At 31.3% G+C, this 19031-nt stretch overlaps 1 protein-coding gene across 5 annotated transcripts in view; it reads left to right on the top strand.

The window, feature by feature from the left end:
- The window catches only part of WDPCP (WD repeat containing planar cell polarity effector), a 401691-nt gene that overhangs the window by 112547 nt on the left and 270113 nt on the right, over positions 1 to 19031 (top strand). For 4 of the 5 annotated variants that reach the window (XM_074287032.1, XM_074287033.1, XM_074287036.1 and 1 more), the window contains one exon: positions 16487 to 16571. In XM_074287032.1, the coding sequence (XP_074143133.1) occupies positions 16511 to 16571 (61 nt within the window). In that variant the 5' untranslated portion in view covers positions 16487 to 16510. Of the gene's footprint in view, positions 1 to 11741; positions 11844 to 16486; positions 16572 to 19031 lie in introns of those variants that run through there. The other variant, XM_074287034.1, reaches the window with a different exon arrangement.

Genomic DNA, 19031 nt, shown 5'->3' with positions numbered 1-19031 from the left:
CTCTTCTTTGTCAGTTTTCATCTTTTATTTTGTTAATGTAATTATCAATTTATTTTTAACCTTAATTTTTTGAGTTCCTAGTTCTGTCTCTCACTCTTTCTACCTCATCCATTGTGAAGTGAAGAAATATAATATCAATTATACAGGTGAAATATGTATAATATAGTTCTTTATTAGCCATGTTAAAAATTTAAAAGAATATAACTGAAATAAAAATATATGCTTCAGTTTGCATTTAGACTCTGTAAATTCTTTCTCTGGAAGCAGATAGCCTTTTTCATCATAAATCCTTTGGAATTGTCTTTAATCATTGTTTTACTCAGAATAGCTAAATCATTCACAGTTGATCAATGTATAATATTGATATAATTTTGTAAAATACTTTCCTGGTTCTGCTAATTTCACTTTTCATAACTTCATAGATATCTTCCCAGGTGTCTCTGAAACCTTCCTCCTTGTCATTTCTTATAGTACAGCACAATGCTATCACAACCATATACCACAACTTGTTTAGCATTCTCCAATTGATGGACAGCCCTTTGATTTCTAATTCTTTCTCATCACAAAAAGAAATGATATAAATATTTTTGTACAAATACAGCAAAACAGCATTTTCCTTTTTTTCTTTAGTATTTTTGGGATACAAGCTTATTAATGGTATTACTAGGTAAGAGTTCATAATTTTACAATCCTTTGGGCATAGTTACAAATTGCTCTTCAGAAAGGTTGGATCAATTCACAACTCCACCAATAGTATACCAATGTCCTTCTTCCCTTCTAATTTTTGTCATTTTCCTTTTCTATCATGTTAGACAATCTGATGTGTGAGGTTAATAGTGATTTAGACTAATTTTTTTAATGTGACAATAGATGGCTTTGATTTTTTTTTAATCTGAAAACTGTTCATATTATTTGACCATTGTTGGCATATTTATCTTTTTCATTTTTGATACTGGTAATTAGGTTTTCTTTCTTTCATTAAAAAAATCAAATTAACCAATGGCTTATCTATTTTTTTTTCTCACAAAAGCAGCTCTTCCTTTTATTACTTTAATGATTTGCTTACTTTCTGTTTTATTTTATTTTGCTAAGGCATTTTGGGTTGACTTGCCTAGGGTCACAGAGCTAGGAAGTGTTAAGTGTCTGAGTTCAGATTTGAATTCAAATCCTCCTGACATCAAGGCTGGTGCTCTATCCACTGTACCTATCTAGCTATCCCCTACTTTCAGTTTTATTAATCTCTCTTGATTTCCAGGATTTTCCTCAAAAATCTGTTTTTTTTTTCTGCTGCTAACTACTGTCTCTCTTAAACTTCTCCCCTTTCTACCAGCTCCTGCCCCCCATCTCTTATCCCCTTTCCCTTTTATTTCCCTTGTAGGTAATACAGATTTCAATCCCCAGTTGTGTGTATGTTATTCGTTCTTTGAGTCAGTTCTAGTGAGAGAAAGTTTTAAACATTTCTTGCTACTTTCCCCATTTTCTCCTCTCTTAAAAAATTCTTTCTTGCATGCCTCTTTTATGTGAGGTAGTACTTAAGAGTTGTTTTAATTTCCATTCTCTATACAATAGTAATTTAGACCATTTCCCCCCAGAGAATCATAGATAATTTGGGCTTCATCTGAAAATTGCTTGTTTGTATCATTTGACCATTTATCAAATTTGCTATAATGAATTTTTCTTGAGTCTTCTGCTTTTCTTTTAATCTTGGCATCATTGATTTGTTAGGGAACATTACAAGATAAAATGGATAATTTTGATTATTATTATTTAAAATATTTTGCATAATCTCTTTTTTTTGGTTATAAAATTTTCCTTTATCCAAAGATCTGACAGGTGAATGTGTTGAGAATAAGCTAAATCATTTCTACTCCTTCTGTTTTTGTCCACTTGCATTTTTGATTTCCTTCTCAGGTTATTTTTACATCATTTCTACGTCTGATTTTTCTTGTGCAGCAAAATAACTTTATGGATATATATACATATATTGTACGTAACATATACTTTAACATATTTAACATGTATTGGCCTACTTGCCATTTAGGAGAGGGAGTGAGGAGAAGGAGGGAAAAAATTGGAACAGAAGATTTTGCAAGGGTCAATGCTGAAAAATTACCCATGCATATATCTTGTAAATAAAAAGCTGTGATAAAAAAGGAGAATAAGCTAAATCCTTTTTCAAGTTTTCTTTTTTTAGTACCTTGGCCAATTTGTTTATATACACTTTCTCTCTTTTATTGATATATGTTTAAATATATTAAATTTCCCTAAGTATTACTTTGGCTGATCACATAGATTCTGGTATGTTGTCTCATCATCATTCTCTTTAATGAAAGTGTTGCTTATTTCTGTGATTTCTTCTTTAATCCACTCATTCTTTAGGATTATATGTCATCTAGTTATCAATTATTTTTAAAATATGTGCTTAAAAGCCCTTTATTAGACTTGATGGTTATGGAAAGGGTGAATTTAATGCTGCTACTTTTCTGCATTGGTTTGATGATCAATTTTTGTGAAGATGTCATGTACAAGACAAAGTATACTGCTTTCCATTTATATTCAATTTTCTCCAAAGCTCTATCATATCTAAGTCTTTTAAAATTCTATTCATTTCTATTTGACTTCTTATTAATTTTATAGTTTAATTTATCCAGTTCTGAGAGGGTAAATTTGAGATACCTTACTAGTGTAGTTTTACTGTCTATTTCTTCCTATAGTTCATTTAACTTTTCCTTTAAGAAACTGAAAAGTATGCCATTTGCTGCATGCTGTGCTTAGTATGTGTTTAGTATTGATATTCCTTCATTATCTATTATGACTATTAGCAAAATGTAATTTCCCTATTTCTTTTTTATTTAAATCTGGCTTTTTTTTGTCTTATTTCATAATTGCTGTCCCTGCCTTATTTACTTCAGTTATGGCATAATAGATTCTGCTTTAGCCCTTTATTTTAATTCTGTTTATGTCTTTCCATTTCAAGTGTGTTGTTAGATTAGAAAACAGTATATTGTTAGATTCTTGTTTCTATTATCCTGCTATATATGAATGTGAACAGTTTAACTTTATTAAGTCTCTTATGATTACCCTTTCATATTTACATTTTATGCTTCTCTTGAGTCTTATGTTTGAATGATACATTTTCTATTGTCTTGGTCTTTTGATCAGGAATACTTGAAAATTCTGTATTTTGTTAAATGACTGTTTATTCCCCTGAAGAATTATACCTAGTTTAGGTTATTCTTGGTTTTTAATCCTAGCTCCTTTGACTTCCAGAATATAATTTTTCAACACTTTGCTCTTTTAAAGTGAAATCTTGTGTTATTCTGACTGTGACTTTGAATTGTTTCTGGTTCCTGCAGTCTTTTCTCCATACCTGAATGTGCTGAAATAATATTCCTGAAAATTTATATTTTAGGAACTTTTTCAGGAAGCTATAAGTGGATTCTTTCCTTTTTTTTTTTTTTTTTTACTTTCTGGTTCTAGAATATCAGGGAAGTTTTCCTTGATAATTTCTTGAATTATGATGACCAGGCTTTTTTTTTTTTTTTGGATCATGTCTTTCAGGTAATTCAATTGTTCTTAAATTATCTCTCCTGGATATAGTCTCTAGGCCAGTAATTTTTCTGATGAGATGCTTCACATTTTCTTCTAATTTTTCATTCTCTAGACTTAAAAAAATTTTTTTTGAAGCTTCACAGAGTCATTAGCTTCCATTTGCCCAAATCTAATTTTTAAAGAATTATTTTCTTTAGGAAGCTTTTGTACCTAGTTTTCTCTTTAGTCAATTCTGATTTTTAAGGACTGTTTTTCATCAGTGGATTTTTGTGCCTCTTTTGCCATTTGAACAATTTTTTTTTTACATTTTAAAAGAATTTTTATGCCTCTTTTACCTTGACTCTTTTTCCTTAATTTTCTTGAAATACTTTCATTTCTTTTCTCAACTTTTCCTCTATCTCTAATATTTGACTTTTTTTCATATCTAATAGTTTTTATTTACCAGATATTTGCATGGGTAATTTTACAACAATGACAATTGCCAAACCATTTGTTCCAATTTTTCTCCTCCTTCCCCCTCCCCGAGGCGGCAGGTTGACCAATACATGTTAAATATGTTAGAGTATAAATTAAATACAATATATGTATACAAGACCAAACAGTTGTTTTGCTGAACAAAAAGAATCGGACTTTGAAATAGTGTACATTTAGCCTGTGAAGGAAATCCAAAATGCAGGCAGACAAAATTAGAGGAAGTGGAAATTCTATGTAGTGGTTCATAGTCATCTCCCAGAGTTCTTTCGCTGAGTGTAGCTGGTTCAGTTCATTACTGCTCTATTGGATCTGATTTGGTTTATCTCATTCTTGGAGAGGGCCATGTTCATCAGAATTGATCATCATACAGTATTGTTGTTGAAATATATAATGATCTCCTGGTCCTGCTCATTTCACTCAGCATCAGTTCATGTAAGTCTCTCCAGGCCTTTCTGAAATCATGCTGTTGGTCATTTCTTACAGAACAAAAATATTCCATATTATTCATATACCACAATTTATTCAGCCAATCTCCAATTGATGGGCATGCATGTACTTTCCAGTTTCTGGCCACCACAAAGAGGGCTGCCACAAACATTCTTGCACATACAGGTCCCTTTCCCTTCTTTAAGATCTCTTTGGGATACAAACCCAGTAGCAAAGCTGCTGGATCAAAGGGTATGCACAGTTTGATATCTTTTTGAGCATAGTTCCAAATTGCTCTCCAGAATGACTGGATGTATTCGCAGTTCCACCAACAATGTATCAGTGTCCCTGTTTTCCCACATCCCCTCCAACATTCTGCATTACCTTTCCCTGTCATTCTAGCCAATCTGACAGGTGTGTAGTGGTCTCTCAGAGTTGTGTTAATTTGCATTTCTCTGATCAGTAGTGATTTGAAACACTCTTTCATATGAGTGGATATAGTTTCAATTTCTTAATCTGAGAATTGTCTGTTCATATCATTTGACTATTTATCAATTGGAGATTGGCTTGATTTCTTATATATTAGAGTCAATTCTCTATATATTTTGGAAATGAGGACTTTACCTGAACCTTTGACTGTAAAAATGTTTTCCCAGTTTATTGTTTCCCTTCTAATCTTATCTGCATTGATTTTGTTTATACAAAAACTTTTCAAGTTGATATAATCAAAGCTTTCTATTTTGTGATCAATAATGATCTCTAGTTCTTCTTTGGTCATGAATTCATTCCTCTTCCACAGGTCTGAGAGGTAAACTATCCTATGTTCCTCTAATTTGTTTATAATCTCATTCTTTATTCCTAGGTCATGAACCCATTTTGACTTGACCTTAGTGTATGGTGTTAAGTGTGGATCAATGCCTAGTTTCTGCAATATTACTTTCCAATTTTCCCAGAAATTTTTGTCAAACATTGAGTTCTTATCCCAAAGGCTGGGGTCCTTGGGTTTGTTAAACACTAGGTTGTTGGAGTTATTAATTATTTTGTCCTTTGGACCTAACCTATTCCACTGATCAACTAGTCTATTTCTTAGCCAATACCAAATCGTTTTGGTAACCTCTGCTTTATAATATAATTTTATATCTGGCACAGCTAGGCCACCTTCATTTGATTTTTTTTTTCATTAATTCCCTTGAAATTCTTGACCTTTTGTTTTTTCCATATGAACTTTGTTGTTATTTTTTCTAGGTCATTAAAATAGTTTTTTGGGAGTCTGATTGGTATAGCACTAAATAAATAGATTAGTTTAGGTGGTATTGTCATCTTTATTATATTTGCTTGCCCTATCCAAGAGTATTTAATATTTTTCCAATTGGTTAGATCGGACTTAATTTGTGTGGAAAGTGTTTTGTAGTTTTGCTCATATAGTTTCTTATTTTCCCTTGGCAGATAGATTCCTAAATATTTTATACTATCAGTAGTTACTTTAAAAGGAATTTCTCTCTGTAACTCTAACTGTTGGACTTTGTTAGTGACATATAAGAATGATGATGATTTATGTGTATTTATTTTGTATCCTACAACTTTGCTAAAGGTGTGGATTATTTCTAATAGCTTTTTAGTTGAATCTTTGGGGTTCTCTATGTATACCATCATATCATCCTCAAAGAGTGATAATTTGATTTCCTCATTACCTACTCTAATTCCTTGAATCTCTTTCTTGGCTCTTATTGCCAAAGCTAGTGCTTCTAATACAATATTGAATAGTAATGGTGATAGTGGACAACCTTGTTTCACCCCTGATCTTAATGGGAATGGTTACAATCTTTCTCCATTACATATGATGCTTATTGATGGTTTTAAATAGATGCTACTGATTATCTTAAGGAAAAGTCCATTTATTCCTATACTCTCAAGTTTTTTTTTTTTAATAGGAATGGATGTTGGATTTTATCAAATGCTTTTTCTGCATCTATTGAGATGATCATATGATTTTTGTTAATTTGATTATTAATATGGCCAATTATACTGATAGTTTTCCTAATATTGAACCAGCCCTGAATTCCTGGTATAAATACTACTTGATCATGATGTATTATCCTGGAGATGATTTTCTGGAGTCTTTTTGCTAATATCTTATTTAAGATTTTAGCATCAATATTTATTACGGAGATTGGTCTATAGTTTTCTTTCTCCATTTTCAACCTACCTGGTTTGGGTATCAGTACCATGTCTGTGTCATAAAACGAATTTGATAGGACTCCTTCATTCCCTATTTTTTCAAATAGTTTATATAACATTGGAGCTAATTGTTCTTTGAATGTTTGGTAGAATTCACCTGTGAATCCATCTGGTCCTGGAGATTTTTTCTTAGGGAATTGATTAATAGCTTGCTCTATTTCTTTTTCTGAAATGGGACTATTTAAGCAATTTACTTCCTCCTCTGTTAATCTAGAAAGCCTATACTTTTGGAGGTAGTCCTCCATTTCACTTAGGTTATCAAATTTATTGGCATAAAGTTGGACAAAGTAACTCATTATTTCTCTAATTTCCTCCTCATTGGTGGGCAGTTCTCCCTTTTCATTTTCAAGACTAACAATTTGATTTTCCTCTCTCCTTTTTTCTAATCAGATTTACCAAAGATTTATCTATTTTATTGGTTTTTTCATAAAACCAACTCTTAGTTTTATTTATTAGTTCAATACTATTTTTACTTTAAATATTAATTTCTCTTTTTAATCTTAGAATTTCAAGTTTAGTATTTGATTGGGGGGTTTTAATTTGGTCTTTTTCTAGCTTTTTAAGTTGCAAGCCCAATTCATTGATCTTCTCTTTCTCTATTTTCTTCTACTATTTAACTAAAAAAATCTTTTCAGAGCTCTTTCAGGAATTTTTGTTGGCCTTCTTTCTAATACACATTTTTTTTCTTTGAAGCTTTTTTTTTTTTTTTTTTTTTTTTTTTTTTTTTAAGGCTGGGGTTAAGTGATTTGCCCAGGGTCACACAGCTAGGAAGTGTTAAGTGTCTGAAACCAGATTTGAACTCAGGTCCTCCTGAATTCAAGGCTGGTGCTCTATTCACTGCGCCACCTAGCTGCCCCTGAAGCTTTTTTTTTAATAGCTATTTTAATACCATTGTCTTCTTCTGAATTTGTATCTTGTTCTTATCTGTTACTGTAATAGCTTTTTATGGTAAAGTTCTTTTTTGTTGTTGTTTGCTCATTTTGTAGCCCACTTATTTTTTTTAACTATGTTAAAGTTGGGTTCTGCTCCTAAATTATAGGGGACACTGTTCCAATTTCAGATTTATTTGTACTGCCTTTTTGATAATAGTTTTGGGGGTCTGTAAGTTTTCAATGCTTCTGAGATGGTAAGATCCAAGGAGAGGTGTGGTTACTTTTTGGTTGGCCTATATTTTGGTCTTTACGCAGGAAAGAACCTTGTTCCCCTACAGTCACTAATGCCAGTGCTCCACTTAGGCCTAGAATTGTAACCAGATCCCTGCTCTTCTGTAACCACAAGTAGTAGTGTTTCTCTGCCCTAAACTGTAATCTGATATGGAGTACCAGGAAATTCAACAAGACCAAAGGGTATGTACAATTTAAAGAATTTTTGAACACAGTTCAAAATTGTTCACTAGAGGTATTTCACAGATCTATTACCTGTGCATTAATGTTCCTGTTTTCCTCTGACCTTCAATTTTCTATTTTTGGCATTCTCGCCAATTTGATGAGTGTAAGATAGGACATCAGGGTTGCTGTAATTTGCATTTCTCTAATTATTGATTTTGAAGCATTTTTATATGGTTATTGATAATTTGGATTTATTTCTTTGTATTGTCCAAGATGCCCTTCATGTGTCCCTCTGATGCTTATTTCACCATTTTCATGATATCATCCTATTTCTCAGGTTTTTTCAGGCAGCAAGACATATCCAAAACAGATGCATTGGGAGTAGGCACATAGAAAACCTGAGCTCGTTCAGTTCAGGGATGATTTTGTCTACAGCCTTAGCAGCACCTGTGGAAGCTGAGATGATATTTTGGGTAACACCAGAACTTTCCAGAGGGATAATCTACTCTCTTCTGGGTAACTGTAATAATATGAACTGTGGTCCCGAGTCCTTTCAAAATGCCAAAGTTGCTAAGAAAGACCTTAGTCAGGAGGGCCAATGAATGGTCGTCCAGGAAGCATTACTAACTAATTTAAAGGGATTAGCCTTTTTTTCCTGATCTTCTCTCATTACTAACATAGGTCTATTCACAGAAGGGACAGAGCTAATGATACCCTTGGTTTAGCTCTACTTTTCAAGTGAGCACCAACCTTTTCCATAGTGGTAAAGACACTATTGGAGTCTACTACCTACTTGACTGTAGCATCTCCCAATTTAACATTGATGAGATCATGCTCTTAGAGGATAGTGGTGGCTTTTTCATTGATCCAACTTTCTATTCTCATAAATGAAAGTGCCCTCAAATTTGCCATGGATGGGATCATATTGAAAAACATAAACCATGTAGTTTAAATCAATGAGAGGATCATTTATGGCCACAATGTTTACTCTACCTAAGATGAATGCAGTCCTGATCACCAGGCACAAATCTATTAACTGTGACCCTCATCATTTTGTCTCTGAGATATGGCTGCAACAATCATTCTTGGTGCTGAACTTGAGAGAAAAGCTAAGAGCCCAGCCCTTCTTTTCACCGTGAAGAATGGGTTTTTAACCTTCCTTCCCATTACTACTAACTTTTGACCAACTGCCATTGATGGGAGTAGAAACACTTTCCAAACAGACCTCTGGTCATGCTTCCAGTCTAGCCATCCTCCTAGAAAACAACACATGTAGAGATTAACCTGGCCAATAAATGCTTCTGTGGGCACTATTGCCAGAGTCATTGAAGACCCAGAAAAGTCCTGCTACCAAAGTCTTTAACTGCCAAATAGCTCAACATCAGAAACTGATATGATTTTATCAATGGATAGTTCATCAATATCATTAAAGATGCATTGCCATCTCCTTTGAGTTATACCATAAAGATCAGAGAACCTTTCCATCTATCTTCAAGCTATATTGCTTTTTTCCTCCATTAGAATGTAAGCTTCTCAACAGTAGGAGTTGTCTTGACTTTTCTATTTTTGTTCCTAATGCTCAGCACAATGCTTTACATGTGGTAAAATTTTAATTAAGTGTATTTTCATTCATTTCTTTATTGATCAACCTCTCTTGGATAGTCTATCCTCTAGAATTTTGAAACATTATTTTCTCTTGGTTCTCCTATAAGTTTGATTAATCTTTAGTTTCCTTTAATTGTACTAGCACCTACTCCAACTTGGTTTGAGTATACCTCAAAGCTTTTCTATCTATCTCCTGCCCTTGTCTTTCTTCTAAGTTCAGCTATTACTCCATTAATTGCCTGCTAATCATTTCAAACTGGATGTGCCACAAATATCTCAAAATCATTATGTTCATCCATATAATAAAGAACAAAAGTTAAATAAAATTAATCAACAAATCAAAAGAGTCTAATGTTATGTGCAGTGTTCCACAACCATTATTCCCCAGCCTCTTCAGAGAAAGAGGGGAGTGCCTTTTCTTTATGACCAAACTTAGCAATATTAATAGTGTATCTTTTTCATTATTTTATCATTAATATCCTTTAATCTCAGGTTTGCAATCACGCTAAACTAGAAGCCACACAGTTGCCAAAAAGTTATTTTTAAGGGAAGATCCGACTATAGCCTTATCAATAAATGTAGCATACTCCTTATCACCCCTGGAATTATATATAAAAGTTCTTTGGCACTTGAAGCCTTTTGCAACTTGGCCCCAAGTTATCTTTTAATTCTTATTAGGCATTGGTTCTTTTCTCCTTTCCACACTCCATCAATGTTTAGTAAAACCTCTCTTTTCTGTTTCCAAGATGCTGTATTGCTGTCTCTCTGTTTTTGTACTAGCTGCCTCCTCTTGGAATATATTCTTTCTTCAGTACTACCTTTTAGATTCTCTCAGAGCCTTCTAGATTCAGCTCAAAGACCACCTTTCTTCCAATTGATAGTTTTCTCCCCACACTCCTATCTTTCATTTAGTTTGTGCATACTTGTATTGCATATTTTCTTCTCTTCCTGTCCCCTTAGAATAGAAACTCCTTGAGAATATGTTTCATTTCAATATTTATATTTGTATACTCAGAGCCTCACACTGTGCTTAATATATGTGCTTAATATATGCTAAGAAAAAAACTAAAAGAAAACTACCTTTCAAGACCTTTGACCAACATTTTTTGGGAGAAATAATTATTTTTCTTTTAAAATTGAATCTATTCCTTATATATCTTGAAAATGTGACTCTTTGTAGAGAAATTCAGTGCAAAAATTTTCCTATTCAATTGTTTTCCAATTTTAATTATATTTGTTCTTGCATAGAAACTTTTAAATTTTGTTATCTAAATTGTCTGTTTTATCTTCAGTGATCTTCTTTATCCTTTGGTCATGAACTCTTCTCATAACCATAATGCTCTTCTAATTTGTTTATGATGTAGCTCCTCTCACCCCATTTTTATTTGAATTATATTTGAAACTTGTTTTGATATATAATATATAGAAGCAGCTAGGTATTACAGTGAATAGAACTCTGGGTCCAAGATCTGAATTCAAATGTGGCTTTTTAACTAACGGTGTGACCCCGAGCAAGTCAATTGTTGTTGTTGCAAAGGAAGGATTGTATTTGCAAGGTAAAAATAATCTGGAAAGAGAAACAAAACAAAACAAAACAAAACAAAAAAAGCAATGCTCACAGTTTACACTCATTTCCCAGTGTTCCTTTTCTGGATGTAGCTGATTCTGTCCATCATTGATCAATTGGAATTGGATTAGCTCTTCTCTATGTTGAAGATATCCACTTCCATCAGAATACATTCTCATACAGTATCATTGTTGAAGTGTATAATGATCCCTTAGTTCTATTCATTTCACTCAGCATCAGTTGATGTAAGTCTCTCCAAGCCTCTTTGTATTCCTCCAGTTGGTCATTTCTTACAGAACAATAATATTCCATAACATTCATATGCCATAATTTACCCAACCATTCTCCAATTGATGGACATCCATTCATTTTCCAGTTTCTAGCCACTACAAAAAGGGCTGCCACAAACATTTTGGCACATACAGGTCCCTTTCCCTTCTTTAGTATTTCCCTGGGATATAAGCCCAGTAGTAGCATTGCTGGGTTAAAGGGTATGCACATTTTGATAACTTTTTGGGCATAATTCCAGATTGCTCTCCAGAATAGTTGGATTCTTTCACAACTCCACCAATAATGCACCAAAGTCCCAGTTTTCCCACATCCCCTCCAACATTCATCATTATTAGTTCCTGTCATCTTAGCCAATCTGACAGGTATGTAACGATATCTCAGAGTTGTCTTAATTTGCATTTCTCTGATCAATAGTGATTTGGAACACTTTCATATAAGTGGAAATAGTTTTAATTTCATCATCTGAAAATTGTCTATTCATATCCTTTGAGATTCAGGGCAATTCTGAAGGACTTATGATATAAATGTTACCCATCCTTAGAGAAATAAGTGATTCTGTCTGAATACAAATTGAAGCCTACTTTTTAAAATTTACTTTTCTTGAGGTTTTTTTGTTCATGTTTTATTTTGAAATATGATTATTATGGAAATGTTTTACATAAACTACATATGTATAACCTGCATTGAATCATTGAATCTTTTGCCTTCTCAATGAAAAGTGTGGAAGAAAGAAAAAGAACTTAAAACTCAAAAGCTTTAAAAATGAATATTTAAATTGTTTTTACATGTAATTGGGGGAAATATTAAATAAATTTTTAAAAAACAAAAAATTTTGATAGTCTACTTTCTTCTATCCTATTCTTTCAATTAGACTAGCTAACTTTATTAATTTTTTTAAAAAACCTTAAATTGTAGTTTTTATTTTCCTTTACAAATTCAGCGAAGTTTTTATTTTGTTCTGTTTTACTTTGCTTGTAATTTTGTCAATTTGTTTTCATTTTCAAAATTTTTTCTTTGGTGTTTATTTGGGCTTTTATTTTTTTTAGTGTTTTTAATTGTGTTCCTAATTTTTTATCTATTATTGTTCTATTTGTAGATGGATAAGTTTAGCTAAATACTTTAGCTAAAAACTTTAGCTAAATCTCATAAGTTTTGATACTTTTGTTTTCATAGTTGCCATTTTATTCTACAAAATTTTTGTTTATGATTTCTTCTTTGATACATCATTTTTTAGGATTAAATTTTTTATTCCCTAGTTATTGTAAACATTTACTAAATTATCTTTAACATAATTTTGTTGTATTATGGTTAATAAAGGAGATGGTTAGTGTTGAATTTGAGCCACATAGTTATTTTTGTTTGTTTGTTTGTTTGGTTGTTTTTTTTTTTTTCCTGAGGCTGGGGTTAAGTGACTTGCCCAGGGTCACACAGCTACGAAGTGTTGAGTGTCTGAGACCAGATTTGAACTTGGGTCCTCCTGAATTCAAGGCTGGTGCTCTATCCACTGCACCACCTAGCTGCCCCCCAAATAGTTATTTTTAACATGATTTAAAGCATAATATATAATTTGTTCCAGTGAACTTTTTAACTGTGAATTTTTACATTTTAATTGTGTTTCTTACAAATGTTGTTGTATTCAGCTTTCTAATGCATTCAGATATTCTTTTCTATTTTGTGGTTAAATTAATTCCATTTACCTTCACAGTTTTGATTGTTAGTTGTTCATTCCCCTTCATTCTGTCTTATGCTTTTTCCTTTTCTTTGTTTCACTTTTCCCTCTTTACAAAGAAAATGGTAATGAAAGAATTTCCTTAATACTAGTGATCTATAATTGAAAAAGTCTTCCCCTTCCCCTCTTTCCACTTGCCTCACCCTTGATCATAAGTTTTTATTTTTATTTGATTCCTTCCTTTAATTTCTCCTTCACAATCAATCTTCAACAATGAGGTTTATTTTGCTTACAGTTACCTTGCACCTATTCTCTTCTTCCTTCTAAATCCCTTCCTCTCTTTTTGTACTTGCCTATTTATGTGGAGCAGAATGCTTTTCTTTATCATGTTTTTTGGTGTGTAGGTGTATGTGTGTGTGATTGTGTGTATGTGAGTTTAATCTTTTGATTCAGATGAAACTGAAGTTAATAAAGTACCATCTTTTCCTATTTGTATGATCATCATTACAAGAACTATATGTAAGAAAGTAAATGCCTCCCATTTCTTCTCCTTTTCCACTTAGTATATTTTCCTTTCTGTCTCAATTTCTTCTCCTAAAACCACCAAAGTGAACAAACTCTTCTGTATTTACTTTCCTGTCTTAACTTTTCAAGTAATTAGAATTCTGATATAAATTTTTTCTCTTATTAAATTCCAAGCAATTTATCATCACATATTCCCTTCCAGCTGCTCAAAGGTGTTTCTCTTGACTCCTAAATTTCAAAGTTTATACTCAGTTGTGGACTGCTCATTGTCATTGAGTTGTTGCAGTCCTGTCAAGACTCTTTGTGATTCTTTTTTATAGTAGCAGTTTTCTGTTATTGTGTGAGTCTGACTATTGTTCCTTGATACTTGCATCTACTTTTTGGATGTTTGAAGTATTGTTTTTTTAATCTGGAAGATCTGGATTCTGGATTATGATGCTCCTTGGAATTTCAATTTTGAAGTTTCTTTCATGATGTGATTAGTAAATTTTTTTTCTATTTTCATTTTACCTTGGCAGTTTTCATTTTAAAATCCTTGAAATACATTAGTCAGGCTTTGTTTTTGATCATGATTTTCAGAGTTCAGTTGAATATTTTTTTCTTTTATTTCTTCATTGGGTATCAGTGTCTCATTCATTATGCACAATGATCTTTTAATTTCTTTGATGTACTCAGCACAGCTAAAAAAATACAAAAACACTTTATTTTGTTGTCCTTAATATTCATCCTTTTCTGAGATTTACAGCTACTAAAAGTATTCTAAAGGTACAATGCCAATGTTCTGTATTCATTATTTTGTTTTCACATACTCCTGATTTCCTCTTCTATATTTGTCTTTTAGAAACTCTGAGATGGTCACTGAACTTGTGAAGACACACCCCTTTGTTTGGACAGCTAACCCTTTTCTTCCTTCTCAGAATTGAAAGTTTTTATAATGAGAATTTCATTCTTGAGAGCTTCTTCTTGGACTGTCCTTATAGAGATTTGTGCCATAAAATCTTTAGGATCTTTTTTTGTTTGAAATCTGCTCAAACTTAGAGTATATATCATACTCTGCCTAATTTTCTTCTTTTATTCTATGCCATTTCTAAGGCAAAGTAGTTGAGTTTAGCTCATAATTTCTGTTTTCAACAGTATTTTCCCCAATTATTTAAAATAAAATAAAAAAATAATTTTCCTTTATATATTCTTCTATGTTTTGAAGAATGGAACTGCCAGTTAGAGAAGTCAATAGCTGCTCTGCCATGGCCAGCAGGAGAGCCAAACAGATATATAGATGGTTGAGAGTTTCCATTATTACCATATCATGCTTCTGGGCCAGGTGGTGATGTGTTATCCAAGCTCTTCACTGTTTCCTTTTTCTGACTGGGTGGTCAGGTATTCCATGGTAATATTGATTCTTTTTCTTCTCTATTGATCCTTGCCCGAATGCTTTGGACCTACTCAGGGACTAATTTGGAGTCCTTTGTTTCATTTCTTCTATTCATTTGCACATCAATATGTTATTTAATTTCTTATGAGAATTCAATGTTCATTGAATTAAAATGAAATAAATTGAAGAAAAGAGGGAGAGAGGAAAATCAAATTTGGCCCTTTTTATCTTCTTAAGCTAATACAAGTTGATAGAGGAAGAAGTTTGAGCTGCAATTAAAAGTGTCACACACACATACACACATATGTGTATATATATATATATATATATATATATACACATATATATATACATACTCACACATACATAAATACACACATATCCATATCTATCTAAATAAACATTATTCTGGTTAAATTAAAACCATAAGATTCTGTATTCATTAATGTTAAAATATTATATATGAAATATATATATATATACATATATATGTACATATGTATATGTATAAAATTGTTAGGGTGTTAGTAACTCCCTTAAAGAAAATGACATTGTTTTCTCCTACCAAAACTTCCATAGAGAAAATTTCAAAGTTCTTTACTCAGAAATTGACTGGAAAAGCATTGATTGTTTTATCTTTACGGGAAAAGAAATATTGATAACTTATTTATATATTATTTGAAAGTAATTAAATTATATTTAGGCTGATTTTCCTCTAATTATGTCAAACTAATGAATGTTAATTATTTTAAAAGGTATTGATCATTAGATCTTGTTATTAAACAAAAAGTAAATATGAGTATTTTATTACCATGTTCTTTATGCACTGGAGTTAGGTATCTGGATCCAGCATGACATGAAGATTTACAAACTAATCTGAATGCTAATATGGTTTTGCATAGTTTACTTTAAAGCAATTGTATTGATTTAAGTAAGGTAGTAGTAAGTATACGTCATTCTCCTTGCAACTTTCATTTTAATTGGGTCATCTTGTGTTTAGGAGATAATAAATGCTTCTTATTATAAGTATAAAATAAATATATCTGCAATTAAAATGTGTCTGTAACATCTAAATGAATGTGCGATGGAAATCAGGACCCTAAATACATAAAAGATTCTTATTAAAATTTTTCTGAATATATTCAATTTTAAATATCAGAACTATCAGTTTCTAGAATCTATTAAAATTCAAAGTAAGAATATTCCTTCTACCATCTTTCTATGTGTGACAATATATTAAATCTGAAAAAAAATACTTTTTGCAGTTTTTCTCCTAAAATTCATCTTTTATGGCAGAAATAGTTTTGCATTAGAATTAGGATTACTTATTTACTTTATTTTGCTTCTTGAATATTACTAATAGTAAATTATTCTTTTTGAAACTTTCATTAGTGATTGAGAATAATTGACACCTTTTTACATTTTTTCCCTTTTTATAGGACAGAAGTTCTTTCTGCCAACAGATGTCTTTTTGCTTGACTGAATTGCATCTCTGGTCTTTAAAGAATACCTTACGTATTGAAGGTAAGTTAGGTCTAGACAAATTTTATTCTTTAAAGAAAAAAAAAAACTTAGAAAACAAATACTTACCTAATATAAAAGCCTGGAAAATCTAATTGAACAATTGTTTTTTTTATCATATTGAAGTGGCTCACATTTACATAAGTTTTAATTCTTTTGAATTTAAAATTGTTAATAATTAGTTATCTATAAATCAAAACATATTAAGTATTATAGAATTACTTATGATCTTTATTAGTAATGTGTTTATTTCAGATTGTATTGGAGTAGAACTTTCAATAGTAAAAGTTAATTTTGTGATTGATTTTTTAAAAAAAGACATACCTTTTATTCTGGGTTTCTACTACTAGCTAATTTCTATTTATTAAAAGAAATATTAATTAATTTGTAAGCTAGCTAATAACACACAAGGAACTTGATACTAAAATAACATTTCAAACATATGCAGGGAAGATACCTGATTACTATTACATTCTTTCACCTAGGATTTTAAATGTTTTTGGTAGATGAGAATGCTTTGCAACATTATAGAATAGAGCTAAGATTTCAAACATATTCCATTAAAATATTTGAATTTTTAAAAATTATTTCAATTTCTCACCCAAAAGATTTTATTTCTTATTTAGAAGGGCAGGCTTGCCTTTTTAATTTCTTTGGGGGGGTACATGCAGTTAAAATTAAAACCATAAACTTTTAGATTCATTAATGGAAAAATGCCACATATGAAAACTATTATTTTTGCATAATGTCAGAAACATAAAAATATCTTACACTTTGGCTTCCTACTTTCATGAAAATTATACTTTTGGATTGTAAATGGACCAATGAATCTCATTGTTGTTTCATATCATGAGAAAGTAGTCACACTTTACTTCTATATCTACTGTGAAAACCACAACAAAAATTATTGCATTCTTTAAAACTTTAATAGTAATGTTAGTGCAAGTTATTCTATATTAACAAATATTTTTAATGTTAAATATTTTAAATGTTTTAGCATTCTTAAATAATAGGGAATAGAAGATAGAAATAGTATCAGGTATACTTTGTGATTATGATAAGGTGATGATTTAACGAATGAAAGTAAGATTAGAAAGATGGGAAATATGGAAATTTCTTTTTTGTGCAAAAAGAAATTTATATACATGTGTATACATGCATATATAGATATGCATGTATACATACATATGTATATGTACACATATACATATATAAAGTTTTGAAAATCTATAATTGAAAGTGCTAAAAACATAGAGATGTTAGTTTGGATATCAATATTTGTAGTATTAAAGTTACCTAGCATAAGGATTTTCAGTAAGACATTCAACCTGAGATTTGGAAAATATGAATATATAACTTAATAGTTTTTGCTGGTGAACCCTGATGACAATGTACCTTAGAACTAAGAGTTGAATTTTTAAAATTCCATTAAGATTTACTTTTTTCAAAAATGTTTCCTGTCATTCAACTTTCTCATTAAAATTAAAATTAATTTTAATTAAAATATTATTCATCTCTTGCTAAGATTTAAGTGTTACTAACTAATTAGAATGAAGTGTTGACTGATGCAATGCAAGCTACTGGTTGAGAAAGCCTGCATATTTTATTGCACACAATCTGCAAAATCAGACTTACTTGGATACATCTATGTACTAAAGATATAGTTAATGTTATGATTCATAATGCTTTCATGGGAAGCCCAAATTGTGGTATTAATACAATATCCCTATATCCTTAGAAGGCTAAGCGAGCTAGAGAGGCATATTATTAGCACCTGTGTGTAACTAGAGAAAGCCATATGTGGAACTGCTTAGGAACTTTTCCAATTTCATGTAACAACAGTATAAGAATGAAATCCAACATTACCTCAAAGATACTAAAAGCAATATTTCAGAGAAACATGGGAAGATACAGATTTTTTTTCCTCATTATAAAAAGAAACATTAAAATTATATGTAAAGTCTAGAAGATATATTGCTCATTTATGATTCCTTCAAAGTAATAAAAATGTTTCATAGACAGTATAGATATATTCATTTTAGTTATTGCATACAGACTTCATAATAGTATTTGTATTTAGAAGTGGTATTGTATCTGGGCATGTATATCAGCTACAAGGCAGCATGTATAGCTGGATTGTTCTGGACTTAGTTCTTTCTCTGAGAACCTATTCTTAGAAATACCTTTACCATCTAAGACTGGGCTGTGTAACTAGGAATAGTTGTTTAGAAGGAACTGGAATCGCTAGGAGTATTTGTGACTTGGGTAGTTCTAATTTGAGCCAGAATAAGACATTGGTTTTGAGACAGTGATTTTATTTAGCTCTATGCTAGAGATCTAGTATTTGAGAATGGGGATTTGGCTTAGTTTCAAGAACAGTAGTTCAGATTTCAGAGAACTGGGGACTCTGATAATTTCTGGACTATCATATTTTAACTTAGGCAAAAGTACAGGCATGGAGTT

Source organism: Sminthopsis crassicaudata, chromosome 2 (genome assembly GCF_048593235.1).
Source record: "Sminthopsis crassicaudata isolate SCR6 chromosome 2, ASM4859323v1, whole genome shotgun sequence".
NCBI lineage: Eukaryota > Metazoa > Chordata > Mammalia > Dasyuromorphia > Dasyuridae > Sminthopsis > Sminthopsis crassicaudata.
Note: the sequence above shows the minus strand (reverse complement) of the source record. Positions and strands in the feature narration are given on the sequence as shown.